Raw genomic sequence first — 23,265 nt, forward strand, 5'->3', positions numbered from 1 at the left:
CTCTCTCTCTCTCTCTCTCTCTCTCTCTCTCTCTCTCTCTCTCTCTCTCTGTGTGTGTGTGTGTGTGTGTGTGTGTGTGTGTGTGTGTGTGTGTGTGTGTGTGTGTCCATCCATTATTCGTTTTTATGAGATCTGTAAAAATTTGAATGTAAAATTGTTTAACATGGCACTTGTCCAGCTTACTTTTTTCCCTCATATTATAAATTATTTTAATTTCGAAATTTCAATTACAGGGCCTTTGCTGATGCATTGGAAGTGATACCTTCTACTTTAGCAGAAAATGCTGGACTGAATCCAATTGCAACAGTCACTGAATTACGGAATCGACATGCTCAGGGGGAGATGTACGCAGGCATCAATGTTCGAAAGGTGAAATTGAAATTTTCTTGTTTTAATAAAAAAAAAACTTACAGTAACTACTGTGAGACTGGGGATTGTCCTTACAGTTTAAGTGTTTTATGAAGTGCATTTTATTTAACACAGCAAATTTTATAATTTTCATACTTAAGTTTGTTATCTGGTCAACCCCATTTCTCTCCTCTGTCTTCATTAACCCTTTGCACTGTATAATGCAGACACAGGTCATCTGCTCTCTTATTTAAATCACCACCCGAGTGCGCTATAGAGAATTGCACGAGTCTTTTTGTGGAAACAGTGAGGTCGCTGATGGACAATTAGGATATACATTAAAACATATGCTTTCATTCAAATATCTTTACCTAAAGCATTACAACATAAAACTTTTCTTTTTGTGATACTTTTTGAAACTATCCAGGGTGGACTGCTTTCATCGTTATTTCACTCTAATTGTTTACAAATGAATCACTGTCATCATCAAAATCATTGTCACTCTCATTTTCACTTAGACTTTCCTCTAAAAGCTCTGCAACTTCTTCCTCAGGAAGGACTGTGAATGAAGAACTAGCCATTGTGCCTAGCAACTTTTGAAGGCAATAGTTACAACCTTTCTCTCAACAGAACTGCTACAGTTCAGCACATAGTTAACATAGACATTCCTTGATGACAGTATTGTGTAGCATAGAGGCCTGGAACAGTAAGATTCCAGGGTGGTGATTCTTTTGGAAAACTGGACTGCTCAAGGAATTACATTTTACCTGACCGATAGGACCGACGACCTTGCTGTTTGGTTCCCTCCCGCAAATAAATTAACCAATGAACCAACATTTTACCTGGAACAGTTAGGGAAATCTCAAGGAATTTCATAAAATCTCGGGAATTCTGTATTTTTAAACTAACATTTGATTCAAATTTTAGTGAATTTGATTTAATGACTTTGACATCAGCAGGACATTTTTCCTTTTTTTTCTAAATCATTGGCAGTGGAAACAGCTGGAGGATCTGGATTGGTCAAACAAGTTAATGCATTTTGGCATCCATGGTGGATTTTCCATTTTTGTTTGCAGAAAAGCACAACTCCGTAACAAAGATTACGGTGGTCAGCAGATTTGTTACCTCCAAGATGGTACACCACTTCACTTTAGCACATGTGCTCAGGCTGTTTTGATACCAAAATCATTGCAGTGGTCTTAGGGGCCTTTTGCAAGTTTGCTCCTACCCTTTCTTTTGTAGTTCCATTAAGGTTAGTGCACATGTATTTTCTGTTTTACCTGCTAATCTCAGAGAATTGAAGTATCTATGATGGAGCCATAAATGTGATGACTAACTTAGTTGTTATATCTAAGATGAAACTGACTTCAGGTGAGATGTTTACTGTTCCACAAAGTCTCTTTCATATAAATGTTCAGAGCTGTACTGTTCTTTTGAATGTCTTATCATCTTTCATTACAAAACAATTTTTCAGTTTCAACAACTGTTGTATCTCCCCTTTTCTCCAAGACACCACAAAAATTTGCCTGTGGAAATCACAGCCAGATTTGAAGTTCGACACAGCCATGGTGGTAGCAAAATGCCATATTTTTCTTTTTACATTGAGAACATGTAGACAAGGAAATATTACTTCAAAAATGACAAGAGACTGATCTTGTCAGTATTCCAGATCTGTCCCATGAAGGCACAAAATATTTTCTGCAAGTAGAATGTACTAGTATTATTGATACAGGAGGAGTTTAACAACATTTTTCCACACAATTGGTTTATCATTTGACATGCCCTCTCTTCCCACCTTTCCCTCGTACACTTTAACCTGAGCAAGTTTTCACCTATTGTGATAGGCACTGGAATCAAATCTTGTACTTGGGCACAACTGGCACCTATTTCAGCATGGCACAGCAAGTGACTTCTACTAATTGTGATATGTCCTATATAAAAGTCTAACAGTGGTGGGGCCTCTGACACCCCTTCCAGCTTGGTGGCCCAAGCAGCAGCTTGTGTCACTTGGCCTGTAAACCAGCCTTGGGTAGATACTGTGCATGTTAACTGAACAGTGAAAAGTTTGTAAATGGTCATAGTAGCTGAATAAACAAAGTGCTTAATGACTGAATACAAGCAAATTATTTTCTACCATAAGAGATGCATTCCTCTGATACAACAATGTGCTGCCTACAAATCCCTCCACTGTATTAAACAAAACACATTTCAATGATATGCAGCTAATTTCCCACAGAAGATGTGTCAGAATTATGGCTGCAAATCAGTGAGAGTCACTTCTGGTGGAGAATGACCTCCCTGAAGTCTAAAACTTTAATTTACTACCTTTGTTTGATGTAATACACGAAAATTATGCAGTGATGGTACAAATAGACTGACTGGCATGGAGGGTTTAGATACACAAACACACCATTAATTCTATAATAACCAATGACAGTACATGACCTAGGTCATATAACTCCATCACATCGCTTACAGTAGATTCACATTCATACACCATGCATCATCATCAACAGGCTTGTAGTGACTCCGTAATTGCTGTTATGGAGGAAGGGAATTTGATCGTATTGGAGGCCAGGGCAAGGTACGGCGTTCGTGAATGCATTGTGGCACAATGACACAGCATGTAGGAACTGAACTTAGGCGTGTAAGAAGACCTGTCCAGGGTAATGAACTTGACACCCAGCACTCACATCTGTGGCTGCGATAAGTCTCGTCGTGGTTGTGGATATGAGCATTTGGGGGTCTTGTGTGGTTGATTACGTGAATGTGTGTACTTTTGATAGAGAAAGAGCAAGAGCTCATAAGCTAGTGTAATTATTGTTGCATGTTTCTGTGCGCCACACAGCAATCTGGTACAGGTAAGTGGATGTCTCTCCTTTATTTTACATATTTTATCCTTGTATTTTCTTTTAACATATTTTACTGTTGGTACAACATTTTTCTACATTTAAAATAAACCAAATAGACCTTAAATTATAATTTGTTACAAAGAATTTCTAGCTTGTAGGAATGCTGACATTGGTGTTGTCCATTGACTCAAATAACATTTTTATGATTTTCTTTTTCCAGGGAGCGATAACAAACATCCTGGAGGAAAATGTTGTTCAACCTTTGCTGGTATCAATAAGCGCCATTACACTAGCATCTGAAACTGTCCGCAGCATTCTCAAGATAGATGACATAGTTAGTATTATATGTTCATTATACTTTATTAGTATATATAATTTACATTTCTTTCGATACAGAAGTTAATTAATGTAGTGCATTCAGTCGCTGCTACTATCAGTTTTATGTATGTTTTTAGGCATTTGATAATTGGTGGTGGTGGTGGTGGTGGTGGTGGTGGTGGTGGTGGTGTCAAGGGTAAATTTTGTTTTCCTTTCTGACTTGGTACTTCGTCTCCATTTACTTCACTGTTGGTAGGATAGTTCTGAAAAAATTTAAAGATTAATAGCTCTTGTATCAGCCTATAAGGCTTTGATTGTTGTGTCCTTTTGCTTAAATGTGTTCTGTTATTAATTTAGTAATAAGGAATTTCATTGCGACACTGCAGTTGTCTTGAAGTTTTACAGCGGTAGTTAGTGCACTTTTAAGACACTGGACTCTTTTATTTTGAAGAGGAAGGATTCAAATTCTCACACAATATTTCTGATTTAAGTTCTCCATTGTTTCCTTAAAACTCCCTGATTGAATGCTATTGATATTCCACAGACAAGGCCATGGAAGATTTCTTGCCTTACCTCTTTTCTGTTGAATTATCGCTCAGTATCTGATGACTATGGTGTTGTTAAAACATTAAGTTACAAACTTCCTCTTTTTCGGGAATATTCCAACGGTGTCATGATGAGAGGCCCAAGCATGTGCTGTTTAAGGACATCATGATTTACTGCAAAAAGCAGCTGATTAATACTACACTCCTGGAAATGGAAAAAAGAACACATTGACACCGGTATGTCAGACCCACCATACTTGCTCCGGACACTGCGAGAGGGCTGTACAAGCAATGATCACACGCACGGCACAGCGGACACACCAGGAACCGCGGTGTTGGCCGTCAAATGGCGCTAGCTGCGCAACATTTGTGCACCGCCGCCGTCAGTGTCAGCCAGTTTGCCGTGGCATACGGAGCTCCATCGCAGTCTTTAACACTGGTAGCATGCCGCGACAGCGTGGACGTGAACCGTATGTGCAGTTGACGGACTTTGAGAGAGGGCGTATAGTGGGCATGCGGGAGGCCGGGTGGACGTACCGCCGAATTGCTCAACACGTGGGGCATGAGGTCTCCACAATACATCGATGTTGTCGCCAGTGGTCGGCGGAAGGTGCACGTGCCCGTCGACCTTGGACCGGACCGCAGCGACGCACGGATGCACGCCAAGACCGTAGGATCCTACGCAGTGCCGTAGGGGACCGCACCGCCACTTCCCAGCAAATTAGGGACACTGTTGCTCCTGGGGTATCGGCGAGGACCATTCGCAACCGTCTCCATGAAGCTGGGCTACGGTCCCGCACACCGTTAGGCCGTCTTCCGCTCACGCCCCAACATCGTGCAGCCCGCCTCCAGTGGTGTCGCGACAGGCGTGAATGGAGGGACGAATGGAGACGTGTCGTCTTCAGCGATGAGAGTTGCTTCTGCCTTGGTCCCAATGATGGTCGTATGCGTGTTTGGCGCCGTGCAGGTGAGCGCCACAATCAGGACTGCATACGACCGAGGCACACACGGCCAACACCCGGCATCATGGTGTGGGAGCGATCTCCTACACTGGCCGTACACCACTGGTGATCGTCGAGGGGACACTGAATAGTGCACGGTACATCCAAACCGTCATCGAACCCATCGTTCTACCATTCCTAGACCGGCAACGGAACTTGCTGTTCCAACAGGACAATGCACGTCCGCATGTATCTCGTGCCACCCAACGTGCTCTAGAAGGTGTAAGTCAACTACCCTGGCCAGCAAGATTCCGGATCTGTCCCCCATTGAGCATGTTTGGGATTGGATGAAGCGTCGTCTCACGCGGTCTGCACATCCAGCACGAACGCTGGTCCAACTGAGGCGCCAGGTGGAAATGGCATGGCAAGCCGTTCCACAGGACTACATCCAGCATCTCTACGATCGTCTCCATGGGAGAATAGCAGCCTGCATTGCTGCGAAAGGTGGATATACACTGTACTAGTGGCGACATTGTGCATGCTCTGTTGCCTGTGTCTATGTGCCTGTGGTTCTGTCAGTGTGATCATGTGATGTATCTGACCCCAGGAATGTGTCAATAAAGTTTCCCCTTCCTGGGACAATGAATTCACGGTGTTCTTATTTCAATTTCCAGGAGTGTATTTATTGAACTTTTGGCTTACAGATTATCATCAGCTTCATGAAACATTTACATCATCATACTGGACGATAAATGTTTTTTATGTACCTAATGATGGTCTACGGACATTTATCAGATGGTTCAAATGGCTCTGAGCACTATGGGACTCAACTTCTGAGGTCATTAGTCCCCTAGAACTTAGAACTAGTTAAACCTAACTAACCTAAGGACCACACACACATCCATGCCCAAGGCAGGATTCGAACCTGCGACCATAGCGGTCTCGCGGTTCCAGACCGTAGCGCCTAGAATCGCACGGCCACTTCAGCCGGCGGACATTTATCAGCAGTTTTTGGCTGGTGATAAATCATGACATTCTTCAAATATTTACAAGCTATGGGGTAACCAATTACTTGAAGTTGAGCAGCTGTTTCCTTTTCGTTTCTTAGCTTTTATCCCTCCTGGACGATGGCAGTTCACGCATGTCGAGACACAGAAGGGGATTGCGATGTTGGCAATTACAAGCGACAGTTGCAGTACGCCCACACCGGTGCTTTCCGTGTTAAGAAAGTTTTTATCCTGCAAACTCGCTTACATAGAATTTATCATGTAGCACCACCAGCAGCCATTACAACTCACAACAGATGGAATAGAAATTAATAAAACAACTCGCTACAATCATGTTTAATGCTCACATTAGCTATGCATTCACAGCAGAGTGCTCAGAACACTTCTGAATGCTCATTGGCTGTCTGAGAAAGCGCGACGTAGATGTGCAGAACAAGCCTAAACTCGACTGCTACTGTTCATGACTCTTAACTATAAAATCAGACCGACAAGGAAAGTGCTTTAACTTAATTTGTTAACTATAAGCAGTCATTATTTATATTTTTTCCATCCAACTTAAGTCATGGAAGCAGTTGTTTATAACTCTTAGACACATGTGAATGGATGGCAGATGGACCAGAGAAATTCTGTACTGGATTTCACTTTTCTGTATGCCACTTTGCTGGATTCCTCGTGCTGTCTACCTATGTGTAATGTTCTTTGCAATCATAATTACATAACTTATTCACTGTTCCATTTGTTTCCCTTTTTCTGCTAGTGATTTCCACTGCAGCTCTCTCTTGCTTTAGACTGCTTTTAAACTTTTGTATGGCTTTCATATTAAAGCTATTATTCACAACTACCAATAAACAACAGTTGTGAACATACTTTTCAGGTACATCAAACGCATAGTTTTAGAAGTAGTGTTTAGTTTATCAAAATCACTCGTCATTTTTATGGTATTCCTTATTCCGTTCACTGCTGACTCAGTGTTACCATCAAAACTCAGACTTAAAACTCCTGATTGTTTGGTGCTCTGTAACTCGTAAATATTTGTTACAGGAAACCTTATAAGTACCAGGACCTGCATTTAAAATGTTTAATAGTCCAACCAGTATTTGAGTATGGAATTAATCATCAGTGGCATCTGATACATGCGATATCAAATAATTGCATACATATCGATATTTGCAACGTAACTGTTGCATGTATAACAGTAGAAATGTAAGCTTGCTTACATATTATGTATCACTGCATCAATGAGGTGCATGTTAATTATAAATTCTTTGTGATATTCAGACCAATGTCCATTTAGAAAGCATACAACCATGTGGTTACTTAAAATCTAATTCTAACTTTGTCAGTGTTCATATGCTAAGGTACAAAATTTATCCTACCTCACGGTACACAGTTTGTCATGGATGTTACTGCTGTCAGATCTTAAATAGTGACACTTCTTGGTCACATTGCACACACTCATATAATGTTAATATGGAACTGGCAGTATGTGTACATTTGGTGTGAATACGTTACAGAGATGGTAGCAGTGTGTGGCATACAGATGTGTATTGGCAGCACCAAGAGGAAGGATTGTTCTTGATACTCAAAATGGTGACGTTTTCACTGCAAGAACAGTGTGTAATCATTAATTTTCTCCATTTGTGTGGTATGATGCTGATACACATTCTTTGCTAGTTCAGTGAGATAAGTGGATGGTGTCATGGGTGTATCTAATGTGCATTCATGAGTGCAGCAGATCAAAGAAGGCAAACAAACGAGACAATCTCAACCTCACACCAGCCAGTCTGACGACGACATTATTGAACTAGTGGAGAAAATTGTTTTGGAGGATTGCCATATGAGTGTGGAACACATTGCATCCAGAGCTGGCATTTTCGTGGAACCTGTGCACACGAAACTGGATGAAGACCTGAAAGTGCAGAATGTGTCCTCCAAGTGGTTGCCACATATGGATGAATGCAAATCAAGCAAATGCAGTGTTGCAATTTCTTTGTGACAACAACTTTGAAGTGATTTCTCATGCTCGCTACTTATACGGACTGGCTCCAAGTGACTTATGACTGTTTCTAAAGATAAGACACACTCCTTGGTCGCACATTCACTAGTTGTGCCGATGTTGCATCAGTTTCCAGTTATCAAACCAGACTCTTAAAGAAGTGTCCTCAGCTTCTGTGGAATAATGGCATTAAAAGTGAAAAATAGGCACAGGGAAATTATGCCAAGAAGTGGCAGAAGTTTCACAGTTTTTGTGTGGTCGCTATGTGAGAAGAAAATCAGAGGTGTTACAACTTAAATGCACTTCAAAATACTATGCTTGGACAATTGATATGTAATGGTAAAGTGTATACGTATCAAAGTGTAAAATATAAATAGATAGAAAGTGATGTTAAGTCATAAATAACATGTTAATGATATTAATATATTAGAGGGAAACATTCCACGTGGGAAAAAATTTATCAAAAAACAAAGATGATGTGACATACCAAACGAAAGCGCTGGCAGGTCGAAAGACACACAAACATACACTCAAAATTCAAGCTTTCGCAACAAACTGTTGCCTCATCGGGAAAGAGGGAAGGAGAAGGAAAGACAAAAGGATGTGGGTTTTAAGGGAGAGGGTAAGGCGTCATTCCAATCCCGGGAGCGGAAAGACTTACCTTAGGGGGTCAAATGGACGGGTATACACTCGCGCACACACACACACATATCCATCCACACATATACAGACACAAGCAGACATATTTAAAGACAAAGAGTTTGGGCAGAGATGTCAGTCGAGGCGGAAGTGCAGAGGCAAAGATGTTGTTGAATGACAGGTGAGGTATGAGTGGCGGCAACTTGAAAGTAGCGGAGATTGAGGTCTGGTGGGTAACGGGAAGAGAGGATATATTGAAGAGCAAGTTCCCATCTCCGGAGTTCGGATAGGTTGGTGTTGGTGGGAAGTATCCAGATAACCCGACGGTGTAACACTGTGCCAAGATGTGCTGGCCGTGCACCAAGGCATGTTTAGCCACATGGTGATCCTCATTACCAACAAACACTGTCTGCCTGTGTCCATTCATGCGAATGGACAGTTCGTTGCTGGTCATTCCCACATAGAATGCATCACAGTGTAGGCAGGTCAGTTGGTAAATCACGTGGGTGCTTTCACACGTGGCTCTGCCTTTGATTGTGTACACCTTCTGGGTTACAGGACTGGAGTAGGTGGTGGTGGGAGGGTGCATGGGACAGGTTATACACCGGGGGCGGTTACAAGGATAGGAGCCAGAGGGTAGGGAAGGTGGTTTGGGGATTTTATAGGGATGAACTAACAGGTTACGAAGATTAGGTGGACGGCGGAAAGACACTTTTCATGGAGTGGGGAGGATTTCATGAAGGATGGATCTCATTTCAGGGCAGGATTTGAGGAAGTCGTATCCCTGCTGGAGAGCCACATTCAGAGTCTGGTCCAGTCCCGGAAAGTATCCTGTCACAAGTGGGGCACTTTTGTGGTTCTTCTGTGGGAGGTTCTGGGTTTGAGGGGATGAGGAAGTGGCTCTGGTTATTTGCTTCTGTACCAGGTCAGGAGGGTAGTTACGGGATGCGAAAGCTGTTTTCAGGTTGTTGGTGTAATGGTTCAGGGATTCCGGACTGGAGCAGATTCGTTTGCCACGAAGACCTAGGCTGTAGGGAAGGGACCGTTTGATGTGGAATGGGTGGCAGCTGTCATAATGCAGGTACTGTTGCTTGTTGGTGGGTTTGATGTGGACGGACGTGTGAAGCTGGCCATTGGACAGATGGAGGTCAACGTCAAGGAAAGTGGCGTGGGATTTGGAGTAGGACCAGGTGAATCTGATGGAACCAAAGGAGTTGAGGTTGGAGAGGAAATTCTGGAGTTCTTCTTCGCTGTGAGTCCAGACCATGAAGATGTCATCAATAAATCTGTACCAAACTTTGGATTGGCAGGCCTGGGTAACCAAGAAGGCTTCCTCTAAGCAACCCATGAGTAGGTTGGCGTACGAAGGGGCCATCCTGGTACCCATGGCTGTTCCCTTTAATTGTTGGTATGTCTGGCCTTCAAAAGTGAAGAAGTTGTGGGTCAGGATGAAGCTGGCTAAGGTAATGAGGAAAGAGGTTTTAGGTAGGGTGGCAGGAGATCGGCGTGAAAGGAAATGATCCATCGCAGCGAGGCCCTGGATGTGCGGAATATTTGTGTATAAGGAAGTGGCATCGATGGTTACAAGGATGGTTTCCTGGGGTAACAGATTGGGCAAGGATTCCAGGCGTTCGAGAAAGTGGTTGGTGTCTTTGATGAAGGATGGGAGACTGCATGTAATGGGTTGAAGGTGTTGATCTATGTAGGCAGAGATACGTTCTGTGGGGGCTTGGTAACCAGCTACAATGGGGCGGCCGGGATGATTGGGTTTGTGAATTTTAGGAAGAAGGTAGAAGGTAGGGGTGAGGGGTGTCAGTGGGGTCAGGAGGTTGATGGAGTCAGGTGAAAGGTTTTGCAGGGGGCCTAAGGTTTTGAGGATTCCTTGAAGCTCCGCCTACACTGTGATGCATTCTATGTGGGAATGACCAGCAACAAACTGTCCATTCGCATGAATGGACACAGGCAGACAGTGTTTGTTGGTAATGAGGATCACCATGTGGCTAAACATGCCTTGGTGCACGGCCAGCACATCTTGGCACAGTGTTACACCGTCCGGGTTATCTGCATACTTCCCACCAACACCAACCTATCCGAACTCCGGAGATGGGAACTTGCTCTTCAATATATCCTCTCTTCCCGTTACCCACCAGGCCTCAATCTCCGCTAATTTCAAGTTGCCGCCACTCATACCTCACCTGTCTTTCAACAACATCTTTGCCTCTGCACTTCCGCCTCGACTGACATCTCTGCCCAAACTCTTTGTCTTTAAATATGTCTGCTTGTGTCTGTATATGTGTGGATGGATATGTGTGTGTGTGAGAGTGTATACCCGTCCTTTTTTTCCCCCTAAGGTAAGTCTTTCCGCTCCCGGGATTGGAATGACTCCTTACCCTTTCCCTTAAAACCCACATCCTTTCGTCTTTCCCTCTCCTTCCCTCTTTCCTGATGAGGCAACAGTTTGTTGCGAAAGCTTGAATTTTGTGTGTGTGTTTGTGTTTGTTTGTGTGTCTTTCGACCTGCCAGCGCTTTCGTTTGGTAAGTCACATCTTTGTTTTTTGATAAATAACATGTTAAGATAGACATAATGCAAAATCTGTGTGTACCATTGTCAAATATGACTTGGATGTAACAGTTATCTAACATATCATGATGGATTAGTTAATTTTACATGCAGGTGATGGAGGCAACTCTGAATTGAACTTATTCAGTGAAAACACTGTTAAAAGTCAGTATATAAATCTAATTCTGTAATTCCGTCTGTTTATTAAGGGTGTTATCGAGATGTTACATCATGTGTGTGTGTTCAATTTCTTCTAGGATATTTAATGGTCTCCCTGCTTCTGGCTTGTGAAGAATGGGATGTTTCTAGTGATATCACTAGCAGAATGCTTGTGTTCTCTTAAATGAGCACTGAATGCAGAGGGATTGGTTTCACTAATAGTAATATATGGTCTAAATCTCATTTGGAAAATTTTCCTCTTTGCCCAAAATAAAATTGATCACAAGCACTACACATTATTTTACATACACCTCACATTTTACATGTCTGGCTCTTGTCTATGTTGTGCGTGTGTAATGCATGATCTGAAGCCATTTTTTGAAACAAGCAACTTATTTTATTGGAAAAATGACCTCAGTACGGTCAAGTTATAAACTTCTCTTTCTCTTTTTCTATTTGTTCACTCTGTTCTAATGTGATCTATTCTCGTGTGATCTGATCTCTGTTTTTAATTTCGTTCTTCCTATTGTCTTATGTATAACTTCACAATTAGTTTTGAATCAGAGCTATTGTTAGATGCTACCTATCTTTTTCAGTGCATGCAAGCCAGCATTAGTGTTCGCCTTACTTAACGATTATTTGATTGTTCTGTTAATCACAGTGTGCAAATATGCCGCTTTATAGGACAGATAGCAGGAATTGTGAATTATGCAGTCAGGTGTACTGGGTATCTCCTCCTCTTTCTTTTGACCTCCAAATTAATAATTACATTGCCTTCATGTTCAGTGGTGAAGGTGATATAACTAACTCAACAAGGTCACCCATTTCATCAGGTTTATTTTTTAACAAGATCATTTTGATAATGGATACAGTTTCTACTATTGGGATGTTCTTACATATCAGTGTAATCTAAGGACAAAAAAATACCATTAGTTGTGTTGCAAAGGTCTTTCATCTGGTTTATCAGGCCTCCTGAGCTTTAAACCGTAATCTTTTTCTCAGTTTTACGAGGGCTATCCACAAAGTACATTACGTTTTGGAATTAAAAATAAATAAAGTATTGGAATTTTTTTATTATATACAGATGAAAGCCACACTTAAACACTACTTTTCTACATAGTTGCCATTTAAATTAAGGCACTTATCGTAGCGATGGACGAGCTTGGAAATTCCTTCGTCGTAAAATTCGGCCGCCTGCGCCTTCAACCACGTGGTTACCTAATCTTGAAGCTGTGCTTCGTCATCAAAACACTGCATAGCCAACCACTTCTTCATCGCTTGGAATAAGTGGAAGTCACTCGGTGCCAGGTCGGGACTATACGGCGGTTGAGGAAACAGCTCCCACTTAAAAGATTCGAGAACTTTGCCGTGTGGACCCGGGCGTTGTCATGAATCAGCAAGATCTTTGAGCACAACTTTCCCCTGCGCTTGTTTTGTATTGCTCTTCTGAGGTTGTGCAGAGTTTGGCAATACCTTTGAGAGTTTATTGTAGTGCCTCTTTCCAGGAAATCCACAAAAATCACACCTTTTCTGTCCCAAAAGAGGTAACCACGTGGTTGAAGGCGCAGGCGGCCGAATTTTACGACGAAGGAATTTCCAAGCTTGTCCATCGCTATGATAAGTGCCTTAATTTAAATGGCAACTATGTAGAAAAGTAGTATTTAAGTGTGGCTTTAATCTGTATATAATAAAAAAAATTTCCAATACTTTATTTTTAATTCCAAAACATAATGTACTTTGTGGATAGCCCTCATATAATTTGGTTGATAATGAAACTAAGTTTTATGCTTAATAAATATGTTGGGCTGTTAATGCAATTAACAGTGAGCCTTGCCTGTTCACCTGATCTGAGTCCTTGTGACTTTTTACTTTTACCAAAATTGAAAAAAAGTCTTAAAATGATGTCCTTTTGGAACTCTGGACAACATTCAAAAGATTGCGACTTACATGTTACAGCCTTTCAGTGCTGCTACCAAGACTAGCCACAGTGACTCTGCTGGTGTATGGCTGCTCAAGGGAACAATATTATTATTATTATTTTTTTAATTGATAAAAAAATCAGGCTCATTACTTTTCTCACACACCTTGTGGATGCAGAATATTTTTGATGTGTAAAAGCTCTTGGTGCAATAACTACTTCTTCTGTCACTAAGATTACAAGCATACTCAGTGGCAAGAGACATACTCATTCCACAAAAAGATATAATAAAGTTGAATACTAGTTCTGTCAAAAACTTCTAACATCTCTGGTGTAGCCTGAGATCTAGGCAAGGTAGAAAGGTGGTGTGTGTGTGTGTGTGTGTGTGGCCAACAGATAACAAATGCGAATGTCAAATAAAAGTTCTGGTAAAAGAATAACCTGTAGTGTAGCTTAATGTTTATGTTCATGCCATACTTACACACACTGTGCCATGGTTTATTACATAATGCACAAGTATCTGACAAGCAGTTTGATGCATGTTATGTAGATATATTGTAAATAAATGACAAAACATGTGAGGAGATCCGCTATGTAACTCCTACTTAGTTTGTCTTCAGATGTGAGAAAATAAGAAAAACAGATGCAAACAAAAATAAAGTAGAATATGAGCAATATGTTTAAACTGTATTAAAACAAGCAGTACACATGGGTTTATAAGCAGGACCCAGTTACTCGTGTGTCCGCAGAACACCATGTGACAAAAGCAGCATCTGCTTTTATATGAAGCAAACACAAATTTTGGAATCATTTATGTCACTCAGTATTAAAATCCAGCAGAATACGAGCAATGTGTTTATAATGCAATTTAAATAGTGCCATACAAACAAGAAGCAATGACCATGAATAAATTTGTGAAAGTCTGTAGAATATCAGCTGCTGTTTCGAAGACAAAAACCACAACGGAAGAATTTACATCAACCAACAGTAAAATAATTTGATGAAACTTGTAACACTGTACAGCATGCCAGTGAACCAAGGTCATGTTACTGGAAGTCCCTATAAATGTTTCACCCCCTTGGTTTACATTATATGACAGTTGTGTCCAGTGTGACCAAGAAGTGTCATTGTTTAAGATTTAACAGCAGTAACATACACGACAAACTGTACTGTGAGGTGTGATGGATTTAATATTCTATAATATCAACATTGACATAGTTATAATAGAGATTCTAAATATCAAAATTGTTGTATGTTTTATAAATGGAAATTGATTTGAAAATTACAAAAAATGTATAATTAACATGCACGTCATTGATATGGAAAAACATAATATGTAAGTAAACTTGAATTCCTACTGTTATGCATAAAATTCTTGTGCTGTAGATATTGATACACATTGATTGTTTGTTGTCCTCTACAGGTGCCACTTATCAGGTGCCACTGATGATGGGTTCTGCACCCGAATACCGGTTTAGCTATTAAACATTTTAAATGCAGCTCACAAGATCTCCTTTAACTCATCAACTGGTTTTTTGACTGTGTTCTAAATTTGTACAATTATTTTTCTGCCATATATAGTTTATACACTACTTCAGTTTCATCAGAAGTTATTTTCAGGGTTACATCCTATCATGCTCTTCCATTAATTACTGTATTATATCTATATCGGTGCAGACTGTACGTCATCAGCCCAACAAAGGTGGTACAGGTCCTTATTCTTTTCCAGCTTAGGGTTCTGAAACTTCCTTTAGTACTATTCCTCCGTATACTGCAATAGCTTGGATCAATCTTATTTCTCAAGAGCTGTTAGTACAGATTTTGTTATAATTGAGTCAAAAGTCCTTCAAAATCCACATATCTTCAATAAAGTGGGAAAGGTGAATGATATTATTGTAAATTACCTGATGTTATGTCCGGATTGTTGACATTTGCATCATCAACCATTTTGTTAAAATTTTCATAGCCAAACAGAGTGGGAAGTGGACAAATGTATGAGACCTGAGTTGTAGTGGTTCGTGGGTAGTATCCACATGACACTGGTTTACGGTTAGTAATTTTGCTGTTTCCTCTTCATTCATTGTTCTCATGTCAAATGAAAACAAAACGGATTTCTGTGGCTGGGCACTATCAAGTGAATTAAAATATATTACATAATTACAGAAGGCTAAAATATGTTATTGATTTCAGATTTTATTTTATTTCTACCTTTATGACGGTCAAGCATTAATCACCTTTCAGAACAATGAAATTATTTTTGTCGGTTTGCTAAAGAAATTAGGCTTTCATTAATCTTTTCTGCTGAGGCCATCAGTTTATTGGAAAGAAGTGTTTAATTCCACACTATTGGCTAGTTTCAAATGTTCGCTGCTTTTCAAGTGCACGTTTTCATCTTCTAGCACGTATGGCATTTCATCTTCTAGCACTTATGGCATTATGCCATAATAAAGAACCAAACATGGGATAACACAGAACCAGTATTGGTACTCCAAGAAAATTTACATCCGAATCTGGACATACAAATGTGCACTTTAAGCCAAATTATGCATTTTAGTATGGTTCACAAAATTGCGATGCTCTTGGAGTATCCTCTGATGTCTTGTTTTTTCTATGGCATAATGTAAGATCTTTTAATGTTTTACACGTACGAACATATGGACTTCTTGTATCATCGTAGCTGCGCAAGCATGGTGATGCTTGTTTTCTGGCGGTCTCTGGCAACTGCTGAAACGAACCTATTTCCAACAGGTTGCGGGAAAATATTGTGAATGGTTGTTTGAAAAGCATACTTTCAAAGTAAATTTCCTTTTACGCAAGATGAACTATGTGCAAATGTATGATGAATTCTTAAATCACTGAGCATTTGACTCTCATTTAAAAATCAGCTCTTTGAGGATGCCCATTTATAAGACTTTCAAGCCCAGAAGATGAGACATTTATGTTGTTGTTAAAATTTTTACTGGCAGATTTGTGCGATTTGTCTTAAACTATAACGCGTACAAAAAGCATCAACATTATATCTGAAAGCTTAGCTTCCCTTGTAGCTTATTAATCTTTGAGACCAATATTATATGTGAAAGCTTTGCTTTCCTTGTAGCAGTGCTGTGTATACTAATTTAAACTATGAACTTTTCCTAGTTGTCTGTTTTTGCTACTTAACAATGATGTTGCTATTGGCTGACTACATCAAGTGTCCTATGCTCTGAATATCCACTGTCATCGGCTGGTGAGGTCATGTGACATGACCTATGACTGGCTTACAAAAGCGCATCGCAATCTTGATTTAATGCTTCAGAGAGGTGTTTGCTGGAATTCGAATTCATACTTTCGAAATATGAAAATATGCAGTGTACATGTTGCTGCACATCAAATATCTTCCGCCCCACCCCACCCCCCAGTTTCGTTTTCTAAAGTGCCAGGAAATTCTACGCTGGTATATAAAACCACAACCATTCAAATGATTGATAAGTTTTACAGTACTGTCACTTAACATGGAAAAAGTGTATTTTCACTTGGGAGTAAGTATTTTTTTAATCGGGAAATCCGAGAATTTTTTTTTCCCTTGTCTGCGTATACACCCCGAACTCTATAAAACTCAAGTGTGTGTTCACTAGCTGCTCATATTTTGTTTAGGTCACACCTATTATTTCTAGCTAAGTTAGTTACAAGTTCCCTAGATTGTTTGAATGAGTCTTTTATTGAAATGATGTGGAGTGAGTGAGTTGTTTCCAGAACTCATAACCATCAGCACCTGTTCGTCTTCAGTAAAATACTTACATATTTGCGCTATATTTTCTGTTACATGGCTAAAACTAGCACTGTTCCCCATATTAATAAAAAATGAGTGATCACATATGAGCAGAATCCTGAAGTTAGTTTTGTCTCCTAATGTGAATTTGTATGATCTGTTTGCATTTAACGATAAGTCTAGAGCAGTGGTAGTCAATCTGGTCCTTACTGCCCTCTTGTGGACCTTGTGGACATTTCGGCCTTCATGGTAGGTGGTAAGGGCTGTAAAAACATTTTCATTAGGTTTTCATAAAATTTTGATATGAAATGTTTAGTGAGTGGTCATTACCATATGCTTTAACTTGAACTAACTCTGCTTTATAAATTTTCTAAAGTAAAGATACTTCCCTGCTTTATAAATCACAATTACTGAGGAACTGGTGGGCAGTTAGAAAATTTTACTTGTTACAGAGATATATATAAGTGGGTGGTGGGTAATAAAGGTTGACTATCAGAGTCTAGAGGATTGTTGGCAATTTATTCATTGTGCTTGCTGCCGTGCACGGAGGTGAGCAGCCGGTCTATATTTCTTCCTCACAATCTTGAACATTTTTAGTTCAATTAATTCAGCATAAATTACTCATACCCAGAAGGAACATTTTAACATTCATAAAATTAATAATTGTATTTTAAAGACCACATTTTTAAGTTAATTGACATACATGTAAAATATTGGAAAAAGGAGCTAAGGGTGAGGATTTGAAATGTTGTAATAGATCTAAATGTTAGTCATATTTACCATATCAATGGAAAACCTTTGATGTAATATATTTATTATAATGCTTGTGCCATTGACTTGCTTGTATAATTAACAACACACTTTATCTTTTGCAGATAAATACAATTCATTGATAGGCCAGTGCATAACATCTGACTCGTCCCTTCCCAGGAGGAAAAGTGTGAAGAAGAGAATTTTTAATGTTGCCTAATATGTTTTATTTAATTATTTTTGTGCTAAATTGTGCAACTAAAGGTTAACATGCATTTTGCTTTTTTTTTTCCTTTCAAAGTTGTGTACTCAAAACTTAGTTGCACTTATTCTGTGCTTAAATAAAGCATCTTGTTTACAACAGATTTAATTTTTCTAAAATTTGTTTGCATGTGCACAGAGGTGTTGTCTTGTCATTAAAGCTTTTGTAATCATACTGAATATCTGATGTGTAAGTAATTTAGTTACGTTAAAATGAGCCACTACGAAGTTGAGTCAGGTACTTGAATAATGAATGTTGGGTGTTTAAATCTTGACTACTTGGTAAAGACGAGTATTAAAATGGTTCAAATGGCTCTGAGCACTATGGGACTCAACTGCTGAGGTCATTAGTCCCCTAGAACTTAGAACTAGTTAAACCTAACTAACCTAAGGACATCACAAACATCCATGCCCGAGGCAGGATTCGAACCTGCGACCGTAGCGGTCCTGCGGTTCCAGACTGCAGCGCCTTTAACCGCACGGCCACTTCGGCCGGCTGACGAGTATTAAAAAAAATGGTCTCATTTGGTTGCAGCACGCAGTTTCCTGAAACAAAGGGTACTGGAAGTAAAAAGAAAGATGTTGAAATGGAGTTCGGAAAAATGTAGGCCTGGCAAATTCCTAAGTTTATCAAAGATCAGGATATGTGTGTAAAATAAATTGTAAAAATTATGGCATTCCTTTACATCATTCTCATAGTATTGTGATCACGTACATGTGACCCTTTCATATGTCTTGCCGTATTGTCACTTAGGGCCAGTTGTAGAACCTTGGCATAAATCCAGGGGTAGCTAATTGAGGGGTAGCTTGGACTGTGGATTGTACAATGGCATTTTACTCCCTGGATAGCTATTCTCAGAACAGCATTTCTGTCCAGTTAAGTTAGCAACAACTGAATAGCACACTGGGTATTTTTGCATACCTCATTTAGTATTTACTTAATTATCGTCTGCAGAATTGGCATGTCCAACATCAGCGATTAGCACTCCAGATCGTAAAATTATTCGCTTGAGGATACTTTGAGGCTGGTAGATACAGAAAATGAGTTAAAGAGTCTAGTAGAAAGCACAAACTGCTGCAGTATCATTCAGTGAAAATTTAGCTAAGTTTGTAGTGTACTTGCGTGTATAACAATCTATTTTGAAAGTAGTTAAACGACATATTTGGTCTTTAAATATGTCTGCTTGTGTCTGTATATGTGTGGATGGATATGTGTGTGTGTGTGTGTGTGTGTGTGTGTGTGTGTGTGCGAGTGGAAGTGGGTTTTAAGGGAGAGGGTAAGGAGTCATTCCAATCCCAGGAGCGGAAAGACTTACCTTAGGGGGAAAAAAGGACGGGTATACACTCGCGCACACACACACATATCCATCCACACATATACAGACACAAGCAGACATATTTAAAGACCCGATGAGGCAACAGTTTGTTGCGAAAGCTTGAATTTTGTGTGTATGTATGTGTGTGTTTGTGTTTCTATCGACCTGCCAGCGCTTTCGTATGGTAAGTCACATCATCTTTGTTTTTAAATATATTTTTCCCGCGTGGAATGTTTCCCTCTATATATATATGAAGAATGAGATGCCAACATTTACAATAAATGACCATAATCTTTTTTTGTATTCTTGGGGTAGAAATTTACGTATGGCACACATCAAAACTGGAGGCTGTTGTTATTGTATCTCACCATAAACTTTTGAGGATCAGTATATAGTTTTGGCTTGTGCAACTGTCTCTAGGAGCTGTATGCAATCTGGGAGGGAAGAGGAAGTAACTGGAGGCATGACACCTTCAGTCTGTTCTTCCTTCTTTTCTGCAGTCATCTCAGGGTAAAACTGTCAGTTTTGTTTTCAGAATAGAAATACCTGTTCTCTAATGTGAAAGAATTGGCAGGGTGCTGCTTCAAAAGTAACGTGACAAGAACCAGAGAAGGGGGGAAGAACTGTATTGGTTAGAAAAAGAGCACACAGCTCAAAATTAGGACCAGGATATAAAAATTAATACAAATTATGTCAGAATAGAAATATAGTAATACATACACATGGTTTGTTGTATTTTCATTTAATTACACCCGAGAAGTGAAATAACTGACAAAACTGTCTTTTGTGCTTGTTGTCAAGTGCCATACACATCCTTTTAGCAATCCTGCTAGCTGACACTAGCAATACCAAAGAAGTCTCCAGTGGACGGAAGGAAATCACCAGAGGCAAAATATTAGACTGCCTGCTTCATTGGTGGAACAAACTCATTTCTGAAAGGAATAAAAGAATGGCATGAGAGAATTTGTGTGGCAAATCAAGTGAAATTTAAAAACATAACTTGCCAGCCCCACTGGCCACTGTTCTGATTCAATAACTAAATACTCCTGTCAGCAGAATTACAAGTACCTGTGTTCTTATAACACACAGGTAACTATTACTTTACAATAAATATAGGTATAGTAGTGTGGATAATACTAACAATTCAGAAACCCAACAGCTATATCCTATAACTGACTTTCCTATTAATTTTACTGTGTTACTCCCTCAGGAAATTAGTGTATTATCAAACTTTTTGTTAAACATCATGATAATCCACCAGTTTCAGAAAAATGATGCTTCACTCAAGTAAAATATAAGATATTTCAGTTTAAGTTACCTTTGACTAGCTACAATTTGACATAAAGGAGGATGCTGAAAATAACTCTATATTCAAGGAAAGTTAAAAATATAGCATTCTAGGCACTGCTTCCACATACAACTATGTAGATTCAATGCCTAACTTCCTGTTCCTGTTCTGATCTTATAACATGCATGTATTCTATTATTTTATATTATGTAATTGAAGGCGGAGGAGAGAGAAAGGAAAAGGAAGGGAAGGAACTGACAATATCAGCAGCATTAGGACTTTGTGTGCAGTGAATGAAAATGTGAGCTGGACTAGGATTTGAACCTCGGATCTCCTTACTACGCATCTACTTTAACCACTGTGGCATCTGGTCACAGAGTTTACGGCAAATGTGCGGATTATCTTGGCATGGTCCCCAGCCGACTCGCATTCCCACCTAGCTCCACCTGTCCGCTGTCCCCGTACATTTCCTCCCTGCTTGCTAATTTTAGATTCCCACTGGATTCATTGCCCATTGAGATGAATCAATTACATGAATGTGAGGTATCTGTTCTTTCAGACATGTCTCAAAGAACAGACATCACACAGAATAGTATGTATAGCCCATGCGTTTGCAATAAACACCGTATCTGGATGGCGCAGTAGTTAAAGCAAGTGCGTAGTGAGCAAGAGTTCCCTTCGCTGCTGATTTCGCAGTCTCGATGCAGCAGACTTCATCAGTTCCTTCCCTTCCCTTCCCTTTCTGCCCCCCTCCACCTTCAATTATCTCTCCCCCTCCCTCCTCTCGCTTTGTGTGTGTGTGTGTGTGTGTGTGTGTGTGTGTGTGTGTGTGTGTGTGTGTACACCATTTTGATCCAACAGCCATTGATCTCTTCAGTGCAGTTGCACAACAGGCTCAAACTCTTATGGGAATCGACAAAATGCTGCAAGTAATGAGGATAACGAGCAAGGGGCACAAATGTTAGTAGTGTATGGGTAAGTTCGGAATTTGGCTATGATGGGAAGTGTGCTCAAGTAGTCCGTGCAATTGCAATGGCCAATGTGTCTGGAGGCTTAGTGGTCAGAGCACCTGCCTATTAAACAGGATCCCTGGGTTTGAATCCCACCCCGGTAAAATTTTCTATTTTCTCCACTGATTCCAATGAATGTCCACTTGCAGCCAATATCTGTAATACCTTTGTGTCTTAATTCAATTACATAAAATGTATCACTGCTGCAGATTCCATGTGCATTCACATATTATTTTATGATTAATATGGAACGGCTTATGCGGTTAGCTGAGAAACACGACAATTAAGTTATATAGCTGAGGAAGCATCACCGTTTAAAATAATTATAATAAGTCTTGCACAGCCAGAAAAAAATCTGTTCAAAACAAAGATGTGATCGTACTCGCCCTACTAAAGTTGACGAACCTTGTATGAAGAAATACTGTAATGGCAAAAACAGTGCTGAGCACTTTGAAGATGTCTATATTGAAACAATTGCTAGAAGGGCGTTAAAAAATACTAAGTTTCCTGTTAATCTTAGTGTGTTAAACTTAGCTTGAGAAAGCACAAATAGTTCACAGGCATGAGTGAATAATGGTAGATGGGAGACAATGTTGTTCTCTGAAGCATTAATGGGGCTGTGGTTTTAATATTATTATGAACAGATGGATAGTTTTTCTGACACTGCTGTAGTGTTTCCATAAAAGGTCGTTCCCAATTGAAATCAGATTGGAACAATATTCTCTGCTATTGACGTCAGCAGCTGTAACAGACGCCAGATAAACAAGATTATTTTGACTTGAATCATCATTTTAATGTGTCTAATCTACATAAATAACATGACAGAATTCAAGAAATACTGAAATCAAATTCATATTAATATAAAGTAACAGTATTAGTTTAGTAAACAGAGAAAAAGTCTCACCTGTCTGTCATGTGCTCCAGTTTCTCACATAGAAGACTGAAAAGACGAAGTACGGCTTCCTTTGATAAGCAAAATCAGGCTATCAATTTGGAATCGACGAATTCTTTGAAATAATTGGGTGACATTCACTTCATCATTCTCAAGAACAGGTGAGCCAGAATCTCATCATCACTGTCTTACTCTTATCACTATTTCTCCCACCTTGAAAATTTGTTATTCTTAGTGTGCTCAGTGATTTTCATCCACCAGACTACTAAGTGGTGTTCCTAATTTTCATTAATATGCTCATCCCGTAATTTAGAATTTTCCTCTCTCTGTTATTATTCTTTGTTGGTGCACTATCTTAATGAGGTCATTACTTTTGACTGTAAAAAGCTGGATGACCTGCGTTTTTGAAAGTTTAAATCTAGAGCGTTTGTGCAAGAACCATTTCGCATAAAAATGAATGTAGTAGTATCAGTCATTTTTTATTTGTAGTGTAGAGTGTTGTACATGATTAGAAAATTCAGTACAGAGTTGTATCACTGTGCATAATGTTTACAAGTTCATTAAGGTTGAGTATGACCTACATCATGGTAAAGATCAATAATGTCAGCTTCAGTATAGTTGGATCATTCACCATGTTAAACTGTAAACATTTCATGAAACTGTAAACTGAAATAGACATGTTTCAAAAAATTTGTAATTTGATGGACAAAATGAGAT

At 39.6% G+C, this 23,265-nt stretch overlaps 1 protein-coding gene across 1 annotated transcript in view; it reads left to right on the forward strand.

Moving 5' to 3' along the window:
* The window catches only part of LOC124619402 (T-complex protein 1 subunit delta), a 100,236-nt gene extending 82,090 nt beyond the window's left edge, over positions 1 to 18,146 (forward strand). The window contains exons 11-13 of the mRNA XM_047145758.1: positions 234 to 369; positions 3,421 to 3,534; positions 17,907 to 18,146. Coding sequence (XP_047001714.1) covers positions 234 to 369; positions 3,421 to 3,534; positions 17,907 to 17,924 — 268 coding nt within the window. The 3' untranslated portion in view covers positions 17,925 to 18,146. The remainder of the gene's footprint in view (positions 1 to 233; positions 370 to 3,420; positions 3,535 to 17,906) is intronic.
* Positions 18,147 to 23,265: the final 5,119 nt, after the last annotated feature.

The sequence above is a fragment of the Schistocerca americana genome, chromosome 6 (genome assembly GCF_021461395.2).
Source record: "Schistocerca americana isolate TAMUIC-IGC-003095 chromosome 6, iqSchAmer2.1, whole genome shotgun sequence".
In the NCBI taxonomy this organism is placed as follows: domain Eukaryota; kingdom Metazoa; phylum Arthropoda; class Insecta; order Orthoptera; family Acrididae; genus Schistocerca; species Schistocerca americana.